This window comes from Rhinoraja longicauda, chromosome 20, assembly GCF_053455715.1.
Source record: "Rhinoraja longicauda isolate Sanriku21f chromosome 20, sRhiLon1.1, whole genome shotgun sequence".
NCBI classification, from domain to species: domain Eukaryota; kingdom Metazoa; phylum Chordata; class Chondrichthyes; order Rajiformes; family Arhynchobatidae; genus Rhinoraja; species Rhinoraja longicauda.
In genome coordinates, this window is record NC_135972.1 from 12622187 (window position 1) to 12644035 (window position 21849).

Below are 21849 nucleotides of genomic sequence, written 5' to 3' on the forward strand. Positions count from 1 at the left end.
ATGAGATCAGTTTAACTTGGTATCACGTTCGGCACAAGGGCCCGTTCCTGTTTTGCACTATTCTATTTTCCATGTAACGTGTGAAGCCTTTTAACCACTGATTCCAGGTGCAATAATCCAGAAACCAACCTGTTCAAAACGTTAAAATGATCGGATCTTATTTACCAAAGAGAAAAACAATTGCAATGCTTTTGAAGTTCAGAGGCGGAAAGCAGTTTCGGTTAAAGTGCTAAAATCCGTGGAACCGGGATGTCGGCATCGGCGTGTGAGAGTATGATGTAAACTGTACATCTCCAAATCCAGAAACGGGAAGGGGGAATTGCAAAGGAAAAGCCACAGCCCCAACACAGACCATTCACAGTTTCAAAGCTCACTACATTCAACGGGTCCAAGACTAGGAATTCCGACCAGCTGGATAACTCTTCAATGAGACAGTACAGAGAGGCAGGTGACAGGCTAGAGGACAGGTGCTCACCTGTATTCACCAAAGGCACCGTCATCCTCTTTCATCGGCTGAATCTCGGGGTCGGCGTGAGCATCCTCCTTCTCCTTCACTGTAAACGTCAGGGGTGGAGATCAGAAAGAGGTAGGCATTACAACAGGGTGCCGTTTATCCCGAGCACAGCAAACTGCTCGGGGTGGAGGGGAGGGAATGGAGGGGAAGGGAATGTAAGCGGAAAGATGGGGTGTTGGGGAAATGGTGGTTGGAAGGGAAATCAGGTGGAAGAGGGAGAAGGAGTAGGATGAGGGGGCAAGCGAGGGGTTAAATGGAGAGGGGAAAGGGGGAGAAGGGACAAAGGAAGTGAAGTAAATGAAAACATAGTAATTCCATATCCCTCTAAGCCTTGCCCATTCAAGTACCTGTTCAGATGTCTCTTAAATGTTGTTGCTGTTCCTGCCTCCACACCTCCTCCGGCAGCTCATTCCAGATACCAACTATTCTTGGTGTGGAAAATTTACCATTCAGATTCCCTTGATATCTCCTCTCTCTCACCTTAAACCAATGTCTTAGTTTAAGGCATCAAGTTAACCACACCCTGGCTATCTACCCTAAGTATGCGTCTCATATACACCTCAATCATGTTATCGCTCAGAAAGGGGCTGACTTCGGCGAAAAGAGATCCAGCCTATCCAAATCTCTCCTGATGACCCAAGACCAATTCAAGCACACCATTGTGAACCTTCTCTGCACGGACTCAAGTCTAATCACACCCTTCCTATAGTGCGGTGACCAGAACTACACACAATACTCCAAGTGTGGCCCAACCAGTTTTTGCACAACTCTAACATGACATCTCTTATATTCAATGTTTCAGCCAATGAAGGCAAGCATGCCTCATACCTTCCTTACCATCCTGTCTACCAGTGTTGCCATTTCCAGGGAATTATATATTGTACCCCTCAGACTCCCTGTTCAACAACACTCCCCAGGACCTTACCATGCATTGTGTATGTCCAGCCCTGGTTAACTTCCTGAAAGCATTATTTTTCACTTGCCTGAGTTAAATTGCATCTGCCATTCACTTGTCCACTGTTCTGTTGTGACCTTAGACAACCTTCATGTGTGGTGATACAGATTGTTTACAAAGATAGTTCAAAGTTTACCCTTTTTTAATGGGTCTAATCCTTCTGTGTCTCTTACTTATGTTGCTGGTGCAACCATATTCCTTAACACTCTTTACAGTACTCATGTCTAAGTTCCCACTCTTGCAGCTTTGAAATTGCATTTGGTATTATAAACAACTCCAGGTCTATGCTATCCAAACTTCAGTTTTACTTCTAACTTCAAGTAACCCCTGCTCAGCACTTCATATTTCGCTTATCATATGATACGAATTTCTCTAACTTCAAGTAACACTTGCATTACCTCTCTCTCTCTATCTCTCCCCCACCCTAGTCATTGTACTAGTTTCACCGTCATCCTGTTGTTTAATTGGCTGCATAACTTGTTATCACCTAGCCTACAGCCAACAATGGACCATTGTGTGTTCTACCTTTCCTTAATCATTGTTACTTCTTTGTATATCTTTCATTCATTTGTTCTATATCTCTCTATATCACCGCCTATATCTCTCGTTTCCCTTTCTCCTGACTCTCAGTCTGAAGAAGGGTCTCCTATCACCTATTCCTTTTCTCCAGAGATGCTGCCTGACCTGCTGAGTTACTTCAGCCTTTTGTGTCTATCTCCAGCTTTACTGGCTACACCCTCCAACCCACCTCAATGAAGTTCTCTCTAAATGCATGGCTGTGGGTATGAAATTGAAAACACAGATCTTCTCAGCTCATTCCTCACGTAATGCCTGACTAATACCAGTCCTCAGAATCACCAAGGTCTAGAGAGCTTGTGGCGTAAACCTGATTAGAGCTTTCTATGGTATCTCAATACCCTGCTGGGCGAAGATGGTCTTACCTGGGTATTTGCCTCCTTTGTTCCTTTTGATGAAGCAGACAATCAGGAGGACGAGGATTAGCAGGGCGATGGCACACATCAAACCAATGAACCAACCCTGGGTGGCAATATCCACCTGACGGCTTGCCATGGCTGGTGTTTATTTGAAAGAGAGAGTGAGAAAACACTGATTACCACCTGAATTAAACTGACTGGAGGCGGAGATAGTCACCCAGGGCACTTTTATGTTAACCGGAGTTCAACGCAAGGCAATGATAACAAAACAGATAATACGTTATCTGTCATCAATCACAATCACAGATGGTGCTTAAGGGGGAATGACAACACGACAAAGTTCAAAAACATCTGATATTTTGCTTGGGAAGCTTACATACCCAGCGGTAGGAACGTTGATTTCTCTAATTTCAAGTAAATCCTGCATTCCCTCCCCCCCCCCCCCCCACCCCCTCCAGTCGTCCTACCAGTTCCACAGTTCCCATCCCTTGCATCCCTCTTCCCCAGCCAACAATGGGCCATGATGGGCTCCACCCTTCCTGAGGTCATCTGTTGCTGGCCCCGATTTGTTCTGGCCTTTTCTCACCTCCAGTTTATTTCCTTCTCCACCCTCCCTCCAACCTCTACTTTCAGTCTGAAGAAGGGTACCAACCCGAAACATCATCACCTATTCTTTTTCTCCAGAGATGCCGCCTGAACCGCTGAGTTATACCGGCATTGTGTGCCTATCTTTGGCACAAACCAGCATCTGCAGTTCCTCCCTACACTAAAATGTTTCATCTGGATTTATAGCGTTAAACTATATTTCTTTTCAGTTTTTAGCTGAAGTAAGATAGCTGTTATTCATTTTTAAAATAATTCACCAATTCTTACATTGTGGTGCGATGGGGTGATAGGGAAAGGGCATTCCTATTGATTTGGCCACCTTCTCAATCATCTGACTTCATGGGGAGGTGGTGTTCTATGGATGACTGAATTGATATCAATCATTTAACAGCATCGCCAAAGGTTAAATCACTCCTTGCTTTCTCCATGTGCCACATCTTTCCCAATTATCTCTGGCTGGAGCTACGGCATTGCTCAACAGGAGCTACACCAGGGGCCACCCTGCAATGTGCTGAGCGCTCACAGCTGTTCCAAACCGTGCTGGGTGGAGGCAGATGCACCAATGATCTGGGGCTCCTCTTCTTACCAAACCCCACATCCATTTCCCAGCAGCGTTATTGAGCAGCAATCAGGAGGAGCAAACCTGATTGATCCCAGGTCTTGCTGGATTGTTCGTCCCAGTAACCTTGCACTCATTGGGAAGATAATGCAGAGGCAACAATGCAGATAAGTTCAAGAGAATTTCTTGCCCAAAAGGTGGAAGTTCTCAATCAATTAACATTAACAATAAACCTGACCTGGTACATGCTTTACTTTAGTTTAGTTTAGAGTTTAGATGTACAGCATGGGAATTGGCCCTTCGGCCCACCAAGTCCATGCCAACCATTGACCACACCATGGTGAGGGATCGTAACATCCACAAAAATGTGCCTCTCCAGTTCTCTGGAATTAGTCAAGAACAATCAGCATTTTGATTTTGTGCCATATTTAGCTCATTGCTACCACGCCCATAAAACTGATAATGGGCCCAGCTTGATGGACATATAGATACTTCAATCAAAAGGATCATACTGAAAAAATAAGTAATACCTTTGGTTGGGATATGTGACACATTCAGTCAACATAGTTCATATTTTGAGGGCGAGTGATTAAGGAACAGAGAGAAGTTAAATTTAACCAGAAGATGCAGGAACATGGAGAAGCAATCAAAAATAAAAAGATCCAAATTCAATGATGTGACATTTCAAGTGGTGGAGATCAAATAAATGAAACAATGGGCATTGTTTTCATATGTTCGCAAAATGGAGGCTTGTACGAGGCACCATTTCATCAAATACCTAACAATAACACAAATCAACGCAAAATGCTGGAGTAATTCAACGGGTCAGGCAGCATCTCTGGAGGAAAGGAATAGGTAACGTTTCGGGTCGAGGCCCTTGTTCAGCCTGAGGAATGAGTCCTTTTTCCCAGAGATGCTGCCTGACCCGCTGAGTTACTCCAGAATTTTATGTCTCTCTTCGGTGTAAACCAGCATCTGCAGTTCCTTCCTACACAATAACATAAGTCAACTCTGTCTTGTTTTGCAATCACATTGGTTTCATTCACTGCACTAAAATCGCAGCTTTGCTGATTATCTACTGGGGTAATGGAGAAAGGGTCCATTTTAATCGAATCAAACTTGTCTTGAAACATATGTCACGGGGAAACCTCAAAACAACATAAAAATAACAAAGCGACATGCAAACAATGAACATAATCAAAATGACACACAAGCTAAAGATCCTCAACCAAACAAGGAGTGCAGCAGTAACAGAGCATCTTGCAAAATCCCAAGGTGTTCAATAAAATGCATTTGCTGAGTGTTAAAAATACCTCAATCTGGGCCTCAACTCAAAGATGCATTACCCGCAACAGCACACATAAAATGGCAGAATACATAAGAAGTCCCACCAAATCTCACATCCTTTAACATTTGTGTGATGCCTGAAGACACAAGCTTATGCACACTTACACATAAGGTACCACTTATGGACAAAATCCAGCTCTTTATATTCATTGCTAAGCTCTTTCACCATTTTCCCCGGCCAAAACTAATGCTCACATCAATAAACACTTCAAAATCGTGTAACTTCCAATGCAATTTCAGAATGCAAGTGTTTCTCATCAGATGAGACATGCTTCAAACATAACAGACCAAAGGTCAAACGGACAGCACACAGATTAAAAAAATAAAACCAAATGCAAAATGCTGTAGACTGTGGAAACTGAAATAAAAATAGGAAAGTTTGGAAACACTCAACAGGTCAGGCACTATCTGTGGGGAGAGAAACAGAGTTAACACCTCACGTTTGGGCACAAAGTGCTGGAGTACCTCAGTGGGTCGGGCAGCATCTCTGGAGAACATGGATTCACCTATCCGTGATCGCTAGAGATTCTGTCTGACCCGATGAGTTACTCCAGCACACTTTGTGTCCTTTCTCTGTAAACCAGCATCTGCAGTTCCTCGTTTTAAACACTTCAAGTAGATGACTGGCATAGTTGTTCTGATAAAGATCATCAACCTATAATGTTAATTGTTTCCCTTGCCACACATGCCACCTGATCTGTGGAGTATATGCAGTTTTTCTGTTTTTATAGCACATAGATAACGCTGGCTGGCAAAGAGTTAAAGACATGGCACCCTTTTTCATGATGGTTATATTTTGCACCCTTTAGCATAGCTCCATTAGAGCTTATTCAAGTTGACTGGATTGTGTTTCGTGATTATTTTGGAGTAAATTTTGGAACTCTCCCAGGTCACTTTGGTGGAAAGAGTTAGAAGCTCAAACTGGATCTGAAAGCATTGCATCTCAACCCGAGTAGACTCACAGCAAAAAAAACATAGTCTCTTTAAAACATGGAGACATAGGCTCGTACATCAACGGAACCATTTTGCTGGATACCAAGCTATTAATTTGCAGTAATTCAGACCTTCCTCCCAATGATCATGTTGATCTGGCCAGGTATAACATAACAAATATAAGACAAGCAACAGGGCTAATGAGTTATGTTACTGACAGGGGATTGATCGATTCTGATGAGACCTCCACACAGGAAGGCATCAGGACAATTGTACGGCATACATGACTTTCAAAGCAACGGACTAAAAATCTCCCTGCCAACCACTGCAAGACGACTGGAAACACTGGACTGTGGAGATCAACTTCATAACGGAAAAGGCTAATCCTATCTGGATTCCACAAAATACGGCAAGCTGTGCAGTTGTGTTGCATTGAGGGCAGTGTTAGTGGGTAAATATCTTTGTATTACTCTATGACTCTATGATACATGGGATACTGTGTGGAAACAGGCCCTTCGGCCCAACTTGCCCACACCGCCAACAATGTCCCAGCTACACTAGTCCCACTTGCCTGCGCTTGGTCCAAATCCCTCCAAACCTGTCCTATCCATGTACCTGTCTAAACAATGGGATAGTCCCAGCCTCAACTACCTCCTCTGGCAGCTTGTTCCATACACCCACCACCCTTTGTGTGAAAAAGTTACCCCTCGGATTCCTATTAAATCTTTTCCCCTTCACCTTGAACCTAAGTCCTCCGGTCCTCGATTCCCCTACTCTGGGCTAGAGACTCAGTGCATCTACCCGATTTATTCCGCTCATGATTTTGTATACCTCTGTAAGATCTCCCCTCATCCTTCTGCGCTCCATGGAATAGAGGCCCAGTCTACTCAACCTCTCTCTACAACTCACACCCTCTAGTCTTGGCAACATCCTCGTAAATCTTTTCTGAACCCTTTCAAGCTTGACAATATATTTCCTATAACATGGTGCCCAGAACTGAACACAATATTCTAAATGCGGTCTCACTAACGTCTTATTCAACTGCGACATGACATCCCAACTTCTATACTCAATACTCTGACTGATGAAGGCCAAAGTGCCAAAAGCCTTTTTGACCACCTGCGACTCGACCTTCAAGGGACCATGCCCCTGTACTCCTGGATCCCTCTGCTCTACAACACTACCCAGAGGCCTACCATTTACTGTGTAGGTCCTGCCCTTGTTCAACATACCAAAATGCAACACCTCACAACTCTCTGTATTACATTCCTCCACCTACCTGGCCAATCGATCCAGATCCTGCTGCAATCTTTCACAACCATCTTCACCACCTGCAAAACCACTCACTTTTGTATCATCAGCAAATCTGCTAATTTTGCCCTGTATGTTCTCATCCAAATCATTGATGTAGATGACAAACAGTAACGGGCCCAGCACCAAACCCCGAGGCACACCACTGGTCACGGGCCTCCAGTCCAGAAAGCAACCTTCCACCATCACCCTCTGCTTCCTTCCATGATTGTGCCAATTTGCTATCCATTCAGCTATCTCTCCTTGGAACCCACTGCCTCACATTGACACTGTAAGGCAGCAACTCTACCACTGTGCCGCCCATAGATGGGTGCTCAATGGTTACAACAGGTTTAGGGGAGCAAAGGGCCACATTTCCTGGTTGTGCAAATCTATGATTGTGGAAAAAAAAAGTTCAAGCTTAAAATCACTCAAAGGTTTTGAGAACTCATAGACTAAGTGGAGAAATGCATCATTGGACAACTCCAGCAGAAACCAATGTTAATGAGCTTGGCCATTGGACTTTCATTGGCAGCCATTAGGTGTTGGTTCCATGTTCCCTCCACAACCGCTTGGTCAGATACATCGTTGGGGAAAGAAGGCCGAAGCCGACTGCTTTGTGTTGCCGCCTCACCTGGTGGACGGGTCTCAAACCGCTCGTCCTTACTCCGCAACTGGCCAGCCTGGCTCTCGGCAACAATGCGCACTCTGTAAACTGTCCCCGGCAACAAGTCCTGCAGTACAATGAAGGCCTGCGAGGCATTCATCTGCATTTTGTCGAGAGGCCCGTTACCTGGAAAGTGCACGGAGACAAAGAGCTGACATAACCGCGGCGGGGACAGGTCGCCGTGATGCGTGGCGGTGCGGGCATGCTCTACACACGTGGGATCAGGACGCGTTTGCAAGACACCTGGCGGAACACCACTATACGAGGGAGGAAAGCTGGTAAAATCAGCATTAAATGACCGCCATCTAGCAGATATGTTCCACCCAATTTGTCCCATTAAAATAATTTCATTTATCGATTCCAATGAGGTCTCAAAACATATGGTTTGCAATAATAGCGTATCACATATAATGAGTAACAACCCCTTACCCTCGCTTCTGACCTTCCTCGTTACAGGGTTGCTGTTTCATACTCAACAGCAACTAAGCCTCATTGACAATGAATGGCAATGGCAGCCTGATGAATAACAGTAGCACAGCAAGTGCAGCAGTGACCAGAGACTGGGAATCATTCTCTCTGTGGGGGGGGGGGGGGGGCATTGAGGTTGGTTTCACCAACCCTCGTTGAATCTTATTGCGACAATTCAACTCAAAGCTCAATCAATGGGAAACCTTCCAGAGGAGCCCGATCTTGAGTTTGTTCTCCAAAGCAATTACGAGGAAGATGTGTGATTCATGTGGTTGCCTGGTGGGGCCTGCCTCTCCCGACTCACACAATGGGCCAGTTGTAATACACAGTTCAGCCATATTCTAGTGAGACCACACCTGGAGTACTGTGTGCAGTTTTGGTCTCCAAATTTGAGGAAGGATATTCTTGCTATTGAGGGCGTGCAGCGTAGGTTTACTAGGTTAATTCCCGGAATGGCGGGACTGTCATATGTTGAAAGACTGGAGCGACTAGGCTTGTATACACTGGAATTTAGAAGGATGAGAGATCTTATCGAAACGTATAAGATTATTAAAGGGTTGGACACGTTAGAGGCAGGAAACATGTTCCCAATGTTGGGGGAGTCCAGAACAAGGGGCCACAGTTTAAGAATAAGGGGTAGGCCATTTAGAACTGAGATGAGGAAAAACTTTTTCAGTCAGAGAGTTGTGAATCTGTGGAATCTTCTGCCTCAGAAGGCAGTGGAGGCCAATTCTCTGAATGCATTCAATAGAGAGCTAGATAGAGCTTTTAAGGATAGCGGAGTCAGGGGGTATGGGGAGAAGGCAGGAATGGGATACTGATTGAGAATGATCAGCCATGATCAAATTGAATGGCGGTGCTGGCTCGAAGGGCCGAATGGCCTCCTCCTGCACCTATTGTCTATTGAGTCGTGATCCGAAACGTCACCTATCCATGTTCTCCACAGATGCTGCTTGATCTGCTGAGTTACTCCGGCACCTTGTACCATTTTTTTGTAAACCAGTACCTGCAGTTCTGCGTTTCTACAGATAGGTGTCTGTTGGTCAGCAGGGACATGGTGGGCTGAAGGGTCTATTCCTGTGCTGCACGACTCGTTCACACTAAATACCTTCCCAAAGCATGAAATATCTCTTTGAGATATTCAGCGTTGGATGGTGGAGGAAAGGATGTGAGGAAAATGCGGTTCTTTCTTGGCCCTTAATCAACGATGAGTAATGGCGACCTTTACTCTTATAATTTGCTCTAAACTCGAAAGTCAACAGACTGCCACAGCAAATGCGAGCAAGGGATGGAAGTGACTCTTCTTAACGAGGATGGAAGAAATCTGTCGCGAGTGAAAGAGGAATATGCAACATGCACCACTCAATGAGCAGCAGCAGACACAAGGCGTGGAAGCGGGTCAGGTTTAATCATTCCACCCAACTGCGTGCTTTCACTTCACTGATACCGGCCCACGGTCACTGAACAGACTAACCAGCAACAACACCAACAAAAAGGATCGAGCGCACTGTTTCATCCCAAGCAAGAATGCCAGTAAAATGATAGTTAATTCAGACATCATCAGAAAGAGCCCCTGGCCGCATCATGCAGCACCAACAGGGTTAATTGTTGCTATGTGGATGTGAGTCATCGTTGGTAATTATTTGCCTCCCCTCATTGTCCCTGAGAGAGAGCTGCCTTCTTGAACGACTGTAACTGCACAGTGGCGGTACCTCCACAATACTGTAGCGGAGGCACTTCTGGAATTTTAGAAACAGCGACAATGAAGAAATGGAAGACAGACAGGCTGGAGTAACTCAGCGGGTCAGGCAGCATCTCTAAAGAAAGAAATTATTTGTGACGCGTTGAGTCAAGACCCTTCTTCAGACCTTTTCAGAGTCTGAAGAAGTGTCTCCATCCAAAACATCACCTACACCTTTTCTCCAGAGATGCTGCCCTGACCCGCAGAGTTACTCCAGCATTTTGTGTCCATCTTCGGTGTAAAGCAGCATCTGCAATTCCTTCCTACACAATGAAGAAATTGAGATATCTTTCTAAATCACAACCAAGTGCATCTTGAAGGGGGACTCGTGCATAATGTTGCTCTCCCGGGCAAAAGGCATGCCAGGTGTAGGGGCAGTTCTTGGCTTGGTTGGCTGATAGTTCTGTACTGTGTTGTACAGTGGACAGTCAGGATATCTTGTATCTCTATAAATTTGTCAACTGTGAAAATGTAACCATTGCTGGAGACTTACCAAAGTATCCCAGTCATGGTAGACTTTCTTACAGCTACTCTCACACCTTTTGTCAGATTATATAAGCAATATGGAGATGCTTTTCTCTACATCTTGGCTGAAATCAGGTTGTACTAACCAAATTTAGGGAGACCAAACTTCAATAAAATGGATGCCAATTCAGATGGGTTAGTGTAAATGGGTTTGTGTGTATGGGTTTGTGTTAATGGGATCAGGAACTCTCACGTCTGATGATACCAGAATAAACTGGTAGCCCTATGGAACTGTGCGTCATTTACTGGCACTAAGGGACTGATTTCTGAGACGGCACAAAAACCAGTTGGATGAAACCAAAATCAACAAAAATGTCTCTTTCAGAATGCCATGAAATGTTCTAAATTAACGAGACACACATAGAATCCAACCATTGGAACTCTTACTGTCAGCTATCGTATATTCAACATAAAAGTGCATATCCGTTCGATCAAACTCCCAACTGATATTTGCATGGTTTGAAGATGAGGTAATGTTCGTGATTACTGGTCGAAGGATCATGACTGAGTTGGTAACAGAAGAAAGAGAGAATCATGTGAAAAAATCAGTATTAAGAGCAAATGTTAAAGACACATCGGTAACAACAAGCCCAGGGGGTTTCAATTTCTTCTTCAGTTTCAGGAAGTAATGTTTATTTTTTTAGTTTATTGATACGGTGTGGAAACAGACCCTCCGGTCCACCGAATCTGCACCGACCAGCGACCCCCCAACACAAAGGCGATCCTGCACACCGGGGAAAATTTACAACTTTACCGCAACCAATTAGCCTGCAAACCTGTACGTCTTTGGAGTGTGGGAGGAAACTGAAAGACCCGGAGAAAACCCACACGGTCACGGGGCGAACGTACAAACTCCGTAGAGCCAACACCCAAAGTCAGGATCGAACCCGGGTGTAACCGTGCTGTCAGGCAGCAACTCTACCACTGCGCCACCGTGCCGCCCTTCAGCCTTGGAGTTAAACCCTGTGTCTTAAACTAATAACTAAATTTAAAGTTCTCTCTTTTGCATTTTGTTAAAAGAGCAAGGGTCACCAACTAAAATCAAAGTAGACTCGATGGGCCGAATGGCCTACTTTGGGTCCTACTACTATGACTTCTGAAAATAAATATGGTAATATTGCTGCTCAAAAAGCAGAGAAGGATCTCCATACAAATACAATAAGCACCCGATGGAAGAGCTGTCATTGCACATTTTTTTCTAAGCAGAGGAAGTTAAAACCCTGGAAATCATTTAGCATGAAACTCTGGTCCACGTGGACTGGGAGTTCTTGAGACTTTAAAACTTTTAAATGACATTTCGCTTTAAACAAAGTTCATGCTTATGGCCCTTCTCTTGGGGCTGAACCTTACACTTGTGTTGTCAGTGCATGCAATAAATCTTTGCTGTACTGATTTACTCCCCTCCATGCTTAAGCTGAATGTGTGTGTACATGCACATCACAGACAGACACCCACACACAACATGTGCACACACCTGCCTACCATAGACCGAAGCTCACAACAATCTGACAATTTGGCAACACAGTAAGCTACCCACTTATTTTTCATTCTGTTCGCCTCCCTTTCTATTCTGTTGCCTCGTTCATCAAAGTAAATAGGATGCTTAGGAGGATCAGAGGAATCTGTGGAGGGGGTGGTTTAACGCCAATAATTTTACTTCTCTTTCCTAGGCTCCAGCCAGTATGACCGGACTTGGACAGCAGGTGGCCTTGACATGGGAGGTAGTCCTTGGGAAATGCAGTGAGTGGAAAGAGGTCAGGGTGAGGAATTACCCTTTATAGTGAAGCAGCCAACGTGCCAGAGACCTGGGTTCAACCCTGACATTAGGTTTAGTTTAGAGATACAGCGTGGACATCTTGGTCAACAAGGGCAAGTTTCTGTGGTCTCTATCACTCCATATTCATTCAAAACCACCTCCCTATTTCCAGCCAGGAACCAGGGGGGAAGTGTGGGCATAAACACAACAAGCAAGTTGCTGGGATCTGGAAAATACTGCATTTAATAATATTCTCAGAGGTAATTCTGTAAAGGAAATTAATAATTGTGAGAAAGAGGGGGAAACAGTACTGTGGTAAAAGGGCAAGGCATGGGACTGGTTAGAGAACTTCCAGAGGTCTGATTGTCACCTGGATCTCTGTGCTGTTTCAGTGTCCATATCTAAGGTGGAGAGTTTCAGTAAGGCTTCATCAACCTTGCCTTCTCTCCTTTAGATGCCGGCTAATCTTTTACAAATCTCTCTCATGTATTTTGCTGTTAAATCATAAATTCTTGCGTTACCCCACATTTTCTCCTTTGCACCATTTTTTTCTCTGTGAACAGTCTTCTCCCATTGAAATGTTCCATCTGAATGACACCTCCCGGCCCTCTCCATTCCTTTCCCTCAGTCACTTGCCTTGCCAATGCAAGGACGAGGAAAATGAGAATTTATAAATGAGAGGAATAAAACTTCAGACACAATAAACCTTGTCTCTTTTCAGGAGGTGCATAATCTATCTCCTCTCTAGTTTTTATCTAACTGTCCCTCCTACTCCCCACTTACTATTGCCTTCCTCAGTGACTGCAAGACCCAGACAGGTGGTTTTGCTCAATGTATGTAAAGTCATTGTATCACATGATATAACTGCATATTGACATTATGATCTGACATCATATTCCTGTTCATAAGTGATAGAAGCAGAATTAGGTCATTCGGCCCATCGAGTCTACTCCATCATTCAATCATGGCTGATCTATCTTTCCCTCTTAACCCCATTGTCCTGCCCTCCCCATAACCTCTGACTCCTGTACTAATCAAGAATCTATCTATATCTGCCTTAAAAATATACATTGACAGCCTCCACAGTCTTCTGTGGAAAAGAATTCCACAATATTAATGTATTGTGGAGATGATGATGAAATCCATAATGTGTAGAAATACTTTTCACACCTTGGACAGTTATACTTCATCCACTTCAGTTGGCTATTTCAATCCCTTTTTTTGTCCCAAGTCTCTCTTCTTGACCCCTGATTGTTCTTGCTCCCTGTATTCAAAAGGTGTGGGGAGCTGCATTAACTATATCGTGCAGCTATATTCTAAAAACCCTTCTTTCTATTTTGCGTTTTCAGCAGTAGTGCTATTTCTTCGCATTTTTTGTAATGTAACAAGTCACAGACCATTTACGGCTCAACATTTTGAACGCAATCTTTATGTTGCTTGTGAAGAAGCCTGAGAAAACAACAGCTAGAAAAGTGGTCCTGAGGGAAATTAGAAGTTAGTGGAATCCAGGATCATTCAGAATTAATTTAAGACTAAAGTTAGGATCAGGCGATTAATGGAAGATCACATAGGTGTTTTACAGGGAAGTTGCAGTGAGTTAGACTCTCTGGCAGAGATAGTGACTACATTAAACCCTCAGTTTATACTTGCGACATTCTTGTGACATTCTACATTCAATTCAAACCACATATTTCATCTCAGACTATGCATCCTTAATATTCATGCTTAAATCATAACCAGTGGATAGTCAACACAAGATTATTTTTGTTCAATTATGCAAAACTGAATAACACTGATGTTATATTTGCAAGAAAGACAATACCCTTCATGTTTTTATCTGGGTTTAATATATCTGTTTTCAGTAATGGAGATGTTGAAGATACTCCTGCAGAGGCAGAGAAAGGAAGAAAAACAATAGGTGAGGCAGAGGGAAAGTTCAGTATAATATTGTGATATAATAACATAAATTGAGAGAGAGCGAGAGATTGCAAACAGCGGTAAAACATTCAGAACTGCAGAGGAATGCATCATTCTGGACCATACGGCGAAACACGAGACAAGTCTTCAGAATTTCTATATATATATATACATACATTTATATGTACATATATGTACCACACACACACACACACACACACACACATCATATATATATATATATATATATATATATATATATGTGTACATACAGTACATATACAATATATACGCATTTATATATGTGTGTGTATGTATCTATATATATATATTTAAAAAAAATATATATATATATATGTGTGTGTGTATCTATAATATATATACGCAAAAAGTTAGAGTAACTCAACGAGACAGGCAGCATATCTGGAGAGAAGGAATGGGTGACGTTTTGGGTCAGATTGGTTACGGATAAGGGAAACGAAAGATCTAGACGGTGATGTGCAGAGATAAAGAACAATGAATGAAAGATATGCAAAAAACTAATGATGATAAAGGAAAAAGGCCATTGTAAGCTATTGGCCTGTTTCCTTTATCATCGTTACATTTTTGCATATCTTTTATTTATTGTTCTTTATCTCTCCACATCACTGTCTATATCTCTCATTTCCCTTATCCGTAACCAGTCTGAAGAAGGGTCTCGACCCGAAACATCATCCATTCCTTCTCTCCAGAGATGCTGCCTGTCCCGCTGAGTTACTCCAGCTTTTTGTGGGCGGCACGGTGGTGCAGCGGTAGAGTTGCTGCCTTACAGCAAATGCAGCGCCGGAGACTCAGGTTCGATTCTGACTACGGGCGCCGTCTGTACAGAGTTTGTACGTTCTCCCCGTGACCTGCGTGGGTTTTCTCCGAGATCTTCGGTTTCCTCCCACACTCCAAAGACGTACAGGTTTGTAGGTTAATTGACTGGGTAAATGTAAAAATTGTCCCTAGTGTGTGTAGGATAGTGTTAATGTGCGGGGATCGCTGGGCGGCGCGGACGCGGTGGGTTGAAGGGCCTGTTTCCGCGCTGTATCTCTAAATCTAAAATCTATCTTTGGTTTAAACCAGCACCTGCAGTTCCTTCTTACGAACTAATTCTGGAGCTTGATGTTGTACCCAGTCAAACAAAGTTATCACGATAACCATAAAGGTTCAAGAAAAACAAAATGAATACTGTTTGTTAATATTCCCATGAATTATACTCCGTTTATTTGGTGAAGGAAATAATTTTTTATGCATTGAGGCTCCAGAACGATTATGTATGGCTAGCAAACCTTCACATACCAAGGTCCCAGTTTTCATAGGTGTCTCTCTGGGAAGATGCTAAGTAAAACCTCTGGGGTTTGAGAGGGATGGAAAGGGATGGAAAGAAACATGGGGGAGTCTATCAATGCGGTCCCTCTATCTCCCAGAGTGGTGGGCTAGCTTTCACAATGGTATATATAGAGGGAGTAAAGCGTGTCACCCTGTAAAAGAATGCTTTAATTGAAGAAGAATATCAAATCAGCAAAAAAACTCTTGTTAGCATGTCGCATTTAATTTAGTTTACTTTAGTTTTGAGATACAGCGTGGAAACAGGCCCTTCGGCCCACCGAGTCCATGCTGACCAGCGGCCCCTGTACGCTAGCACCATCCCACACTCTAGGGACATTTTACAATTTTTACCGAAGCCAATTAACCTGCAAACCTGCACGTCTTTGTGGAGTGGGAGGAAACCGGAGCACCTGGTGAAAACCTACGTGGTCACGAGGAAAACGTACAAACTCCGTACAGACAGCACCCGTAGTTAGGATTGAATCCGGGTCGCTGAAGCTGTGAGGCAGCAATTCTACCGCTGTGGCACCGTGCTGCCTTTGACTGTATTAAAATCTACAGTTCATGCAAGTTTGAGGATAACGGCATTCTTATCTCAGGAAAATGATGTTTATAATATACAACACGGATACACGAGTTCGGGATAGTGCAAGAGGCCAAAACCAGCCAGCACCTCCAAGCCAGCTCCTCTAATGCAATCCGTGACTTAACCTCTGCTCACACAGACTCTGCCAGGTTCAAACATTTGTCTCGATCTGACTGAAGAATCATCCGCAGTAGTCTCCACCGCCGGGCTAGTGGATCCCAGACATTTGCAAATCAAAGCCAAACGCACGGCAAACAGCCACAAACTCAGAAAACCATGCGGGTTACCTTTGCCCTCCTCAGGCGCGATTTGGTGAGTCACTGTTAATAGTCAAAGAGAGAGAAGGAGAAGAGTGACAATAAAGACAGAAGCTGTATGATTTAGGAGCACAGTGGGAACAAATCATGGAAACGCAAGCAAAGATAAATGCGACAAAACCAAGTGGAAACCGATTATGAGCGGAATCATGAAATTATGAAATTTAATGAAATTAAGATCGGAAAAATTCCCACAAAAAGATATCTAAGTCTTGGCACGGCACTGTGAGTAAATAGCATGTAAATGCAGCCGAGGTCGAAATTTGTCCCGGGTGTTGGGGCAAATAAGTAGCATCAAGTTGGTCACTTGAGCAACATCCATAGAACTGAATATCAACTAGGCTATCCAAGACAAATATTCCCTTACCCCCAACCTGCATGAAATGCGTCTTCTTTCAGGAAAGCTGACACTTCATCGGTTATAAGTTATTGGAGCAGAATTACGCCATCCAGCCCATCGTCTACTACGCCATTCAATCGTGACTGATCTATCTTTCCCTCTCAACCCCATTCTCCTGCCTTCTCCATAACCCCTGACACCCTTACTAATCAAGAATCTGTCAATCTCCACCTTATGAATATCCATTGACTTGCCCTCCACAGCCTTCTGTGGCAATAAATTCCAAAGATTCACCCCCGTCTGACTAGAGAAATTCCTCATCTCCTTTCTAAAGGTACGTCCTTTTATTCTGCAGCTTTGGCCTCTGGTCCTAGACACTCCCACTCGTGGAAACAGCCTCATCACATCCACTCTCTCCAGGCCTTTTATTATTCGGTAAGTTTCAATGAGGTTCCCCCTCATCCTTCTTAACTCCTGAAAGAAGTGCTTGCTTCCTCTCGAGATTGGAGCCTGTTTCCACACACAACTCTTTCAATGGCGTTTAAAGCATGTTTAGAATCAAGACAGTGAGTGCAATCACAGTATCTTCCTCTGCTTGGTATGTGGACCATTGGATCAGTCACCCATTGGAACTCAGATTGCTCTCTGGCAACCGTAAAGAAACAAGGGCACTTTCCCAGGTAAAGCAACAGGAAAGAATGGCCAAGTCATTGGATCTCAGGAGTCAGGAAGATTTGCCATGATTTCATTAAGACGTATCATTACTGGGTATTCTCCAGGTCATTGGAAGAGTTTCATTCTCATTGTTTCCTGCCCATTTGTATGAAAACTGTAACCATCCTCAGCCTATCAGTACCTCTGCTCTCAAAGGCAACACCGTTGATGGTAGGTGAATCAGAGATGCCCAAAGAGATAATTGAAAACTTTCAAAGGACTGGTCAGGAGAAAGTGGCCATTGGAAACCATTTTGATCAAAGTAACTACAGGAAAACCAGGGGACAAATGTAACGAGATCATCCTGTCAATGTCATGGAAACCACACTCTTAATACAAGCACTGCAAGGGTAAATCATAACACTAACATAATGTAAAAGATAGGCACAAAATGCTGGAGTAACTCAGTGAGTCAAGGAGCATCTCTGGAGAAAAGGAATAAGTGACCCTTTGGGTCAAGACCCTTCTTCAGACTGGTCACGACCCGAAATATACCTATTCCTTTTCTTCTGAGATGCTGCCTGACCCGGGCAGAGTTACTCCAGCACTATTGTGTCAATCTTCAGGAAAAACCAGCATCTGCAGTTCCTTCCTACTCTAACTTAATAACTTTCCCCCCAAGGACTTTGCCTTCACAGTCCCTGCTTCTCCTGGTTGGAGAGTTTAGAATTGGCAGCTTTGGGCCCTACAAGCTGGAATCTCAGGTGCACAAGGTGCAAGCCTTTACTGTTAGCAAACTGTTTGATTATTCCTCCCACTTGGCACGGTGGCGCAGTGGTAGAGCATCTGCCTGACAGCGCCAGAGACCCCGGTTCAATCGTGTCTATGGGGATGGAGTCTGTATGGTTTGAACGTTCTCCCCATGACCTGAGTGGGTTTTTTTCCAGGTGCTCCAATTTACTCCCACACTCCAAAGATGTACAGGATTGGAATTGGAAAACTATGCTGCTGAGAATGTAAGCAAGCCAGGGAGGTTGGTGGTTTAATTTAGAGATACAGCGTTGGAACAGGCGCTTTGGCCCACCGAGTCCGCGCCGACTAGCGATCATCTATACTCTACTTCCATCCTACAAAATGGGGACAATTTACAGAAGCCAATTATCCTACAAACCTGCACGTCTTTCAAATGTGGGAGGAAACAGGAACACCCGGAGAAAACCCATGCAGTCACAGGGAGAATGTGCAAACTCTGTACAGGGAGTATCCGCTGTCAGGATCGAACTCAGGTCTCTGACGCTGTAAGGCAGCAACTCTACTGCTGCGCCAATGTGCCACCCTGGTTAGGAGCTGTTCCACCAGTCCTGAAGGGAGGATGGTGGTGGGGGGCTGGAACATCTTATAAACATCACCTGTGGAGACCCTCTGGCCAAATGGCCCAACTACAATCAGATCATTCATCATTGACAGGGGCAGCAGTGGAAGGAATGGGAGACACAAAATGCTGGAGCAACGCAGTGGGTCAGGCAGCATCCCTAGGGTATGTGGGTAGGAGACCCTTCTTCAGACTGAAACCGTCCCTGAAACATCACCTATCCACCTTCTCCAGGGATGTTGGCTGACCTGCTTCGTTACTCCAGCATCTGTAGTTTATTGTTATTACAGGGAAACAATGGGTTACTTAATGTACAACTAGTGTGGGGTACTCCAGTAGAGTGAGCAGTCAGCATTAACAATTGTGTGTGGCAGGACAACTGAATGCCCCGTTCTCATGACTATCCCATCACCCACACAGTGTGCTGCACCACTGTGGGTGGCACGCAACAAAAACTTTTCACTGTACCTCGGTGCACGTGGCAATAAACTAAACTGAACTGATAAAGTGGATGAGGGAACACTGGACAGTTCTTGCTTTCCTAATCCAGATGCACTGAGCCAACTGCAGCAGATCAGTTGTTACAACACAGTTGTACACATGTGATAGGAGCAGAATTAGGCCACTCGGCCATCAAGTCTAATCTGCCATTCAATCATGGCTGATCTATCGTTCCCTCTAAACCCCATTCTCCTGCCTGCTCCCCATAACCTCTGACACCTGCACTAATCTATCTCTGCCTTAAAAATATCCACTGACTTGGCCTCCACAGCCTTCTGTGTTGAAGAATTCCACAGATTCACCACCCTCTGACGAAAGAAATTTCTCCTCATCTTCTTCCTAAAAAAGAATGTCCTTTAATTCTGAGGCTATGGCCTCTGGTCCTAGACTCTCCCACTGGTGGAAATATCCTCTCCACACCCACTCTATCCAAGCCTTTCACTATTTCTGTACATTTCAATGAGGTTACCTTCATCCATCACTGTAATGGCCTCCTCGGTGAGCTTGCTGCCAGCTCCCACGCTGGTAAAGGCGTTGAGATAGAACTTGTAGCGGGTGCTGTAGTTGAGGTTCCTCAGAGTCCAGGTGGTTTCATTTTCCGCAGGGATGGTGATCTCCAGTAGAGGGCCCAGCTGGTGCGTGCTGTTGACTGAGAGAGAAAGTGGGAAGATAAACCTTTGCAGCAATTTCCTCATCAAACCAGTGACAGCCTGGTGATTAAGTGCAGCCATTTAGTCATCAATAAATTTCACAACATACCAACTCCAAACAGAACTGCATACTAATCCCATATATTAAAGACTGGATTAGCATACAGTGCTTGTTTTGTCACCTTTCAGCTGTCAACACTCCTGGATGTGCAAATTGCTTTCCAAGCCCTCAACTCAAATGTTGCGATCATTATAAAGCAACAGCTTAAAGCTGAAGAACAAGGCTGATTTTTACCTGTTGCCTTGGTTCCTTTATCCCTCGATGGCTGTGCCCAACAAAAAACGAAGTGAAATTTCCAATTGTTCACTCATAACCTCTTGTCAAACCTTAATAGCTTTTCCAGCACAAGAATGTCATATTTGGGAATAATCACAAAAAGCTGGAGTAACTCAGGCAGCATCTCAGGAGAAAAGGAATAGATGATGTTTCGGGTCGAGATCCTTCTTCGGTCTGAATACTAATCTGTCAGTCTGAAGAAGGGTCTCGACCCGAAGCATCACCTGTTCCTTTTCGCCAGAGATGCTGCCTGACCCACTGAGTTACTCCAGAATTTTGTGTCTATCTTTGGTGTAAACCAGCTTCTGCAGTTCCTTGTTGCACATCTTATTATGGGGGACCCCTACCACCCCAGCAACGGACTGTTCCAGCTGCTACGGTCAGGCAAACGCCTCCGCTGTCACGCTGTGAAAACAGAGAGGATGAGACGGAATTTCTTCCCACAGGCCATCAGGACTGTTAACTCTCATATCACCAGGGACTAATTTAATTAACTGTATTAATTTATTTTATGTGTTAAAAAAAAAATCTATTCTGTTTTGTAGTTTTAGCACAATCCGCAGGCGTTGCCACTTTCATTTCACTGCACATCTTGTATATGTATGTGACAAATAAACTTGACTTGACTTGACTTATTTGGGAATATATTTTTCATGATCTTTGAATTTTTATGCCACAACCAAACACACTGACTTTTCTCTTTTTCAACTTAACAATTCCTTTAATCGCCTGATTAAAATCAAGGCCTTTAATTTTTTTGTGGCGTCTCTGAATGACTTGCTTTTCAATGTTGGTGCCATGGTTGGGATGTGTGCAGATGATACTGAAATTGGCTGTGAGATTGAAACTGAGGGAAGGAATCTCAGCATCAGGAGATCAATGGACTGGTTAAGTGGACAGGACAGGAGTAATTGGTAGACACAAAGTGCTAGAATAACTCAGCGGGTCTGGCAGCACCTCTGGAGAAAATTGATAGGGAATGTTTCGGGTTGGGACCCTTCTTCAGACTGATTGTAGGGGCAGGAAAACTGCAAGAAAAAGACCAGGACAAATCAGGGCCGGCACCAATGACCTCAGGCAGGGAGGTTCCCTGATATTGATCGATTGTTAGCCTGGAATGCTGTGATCCCAAGAGGGGTACATAGTTGTAAACCATGGATTTATTCACAAAATGCTGGAGTAACTCAGCAAGTCAGGCAGCATCTCGGGAGAGAAGGAATGGGTGACGTTTCGGGTCGAGACCCTTCTTCAGACTGATGTCAGGGGGGCGGGACAAAAAAACCATGGAACTGGTTAACCGACTTTTAGTGGAAGAATGGGGGAAAGAGCAAGGGGAAGGGGGTGGGGGGAGAATGTTTGTCGAAGTTACCTAAAATTAGAGAATTCCACCTTTGATTGCAGTTGCAATTGGCATTCACTCCAGAGTTGTGTGTGATAATGCCTTTGGGGAAAACTAACACGGTAAGAGATTGCATAATAAATCGCAGGATGAAAATCGTGTAGAGGCACATAGAAATCTTGATGTC

At 44.1% G+C, this 21849-nt stretch overlaps 1 protein-coding gene across 8 annotated transcripts in view; it reads right to left on the bottom strand.

Moving 5' to 3' along the window:
• The window catches only part of LOC144603566 (neuronal cell adhesion molecule-like), a 352237-nt gene that overhangs the window by 20658 nt on the left and 309730 nt on the right, over positions 1 to 21849 (bottom strand). For 5 of the 8 annotated variants that reach the window (XM_078416960.1, XM_078416961.1, XM_078416962.1 and 2 more), the window contains 7 exons: positions 19806 to 19985; positions 16440 to 16472; positions 14119 to 14181; positions 10928 to 11044; positions 7774 to 7932; positions 2411 to 2542; positions 476 to 554 (listed from right to left, as the gene is read on the bottom strand). In XM_078416960.1, the coding sequence (XP_078273086.1) occupies positions 476 to 554; positions 2411 to 2542; positions 7774 to 7932; positions 10928 to 11044; positions 14119 to 14181; positions 16440 to 16472; positions 19806 to 19985 (763 nt within the window). The remainder of the gene's footprint in view (positions 1 to 475; positions 555 to 2410; positions 2543 to 7773; positions 7933 to 10927; positions 11045 to 14118; positions 14182 to 16439; positions 16473 to 19805; positions 19986 to 21849) is intronic. The other 3 variants (XM_078416965.1, XM_078416966.1, XM_078416964.1) reach the window with 1 other exon arrangement.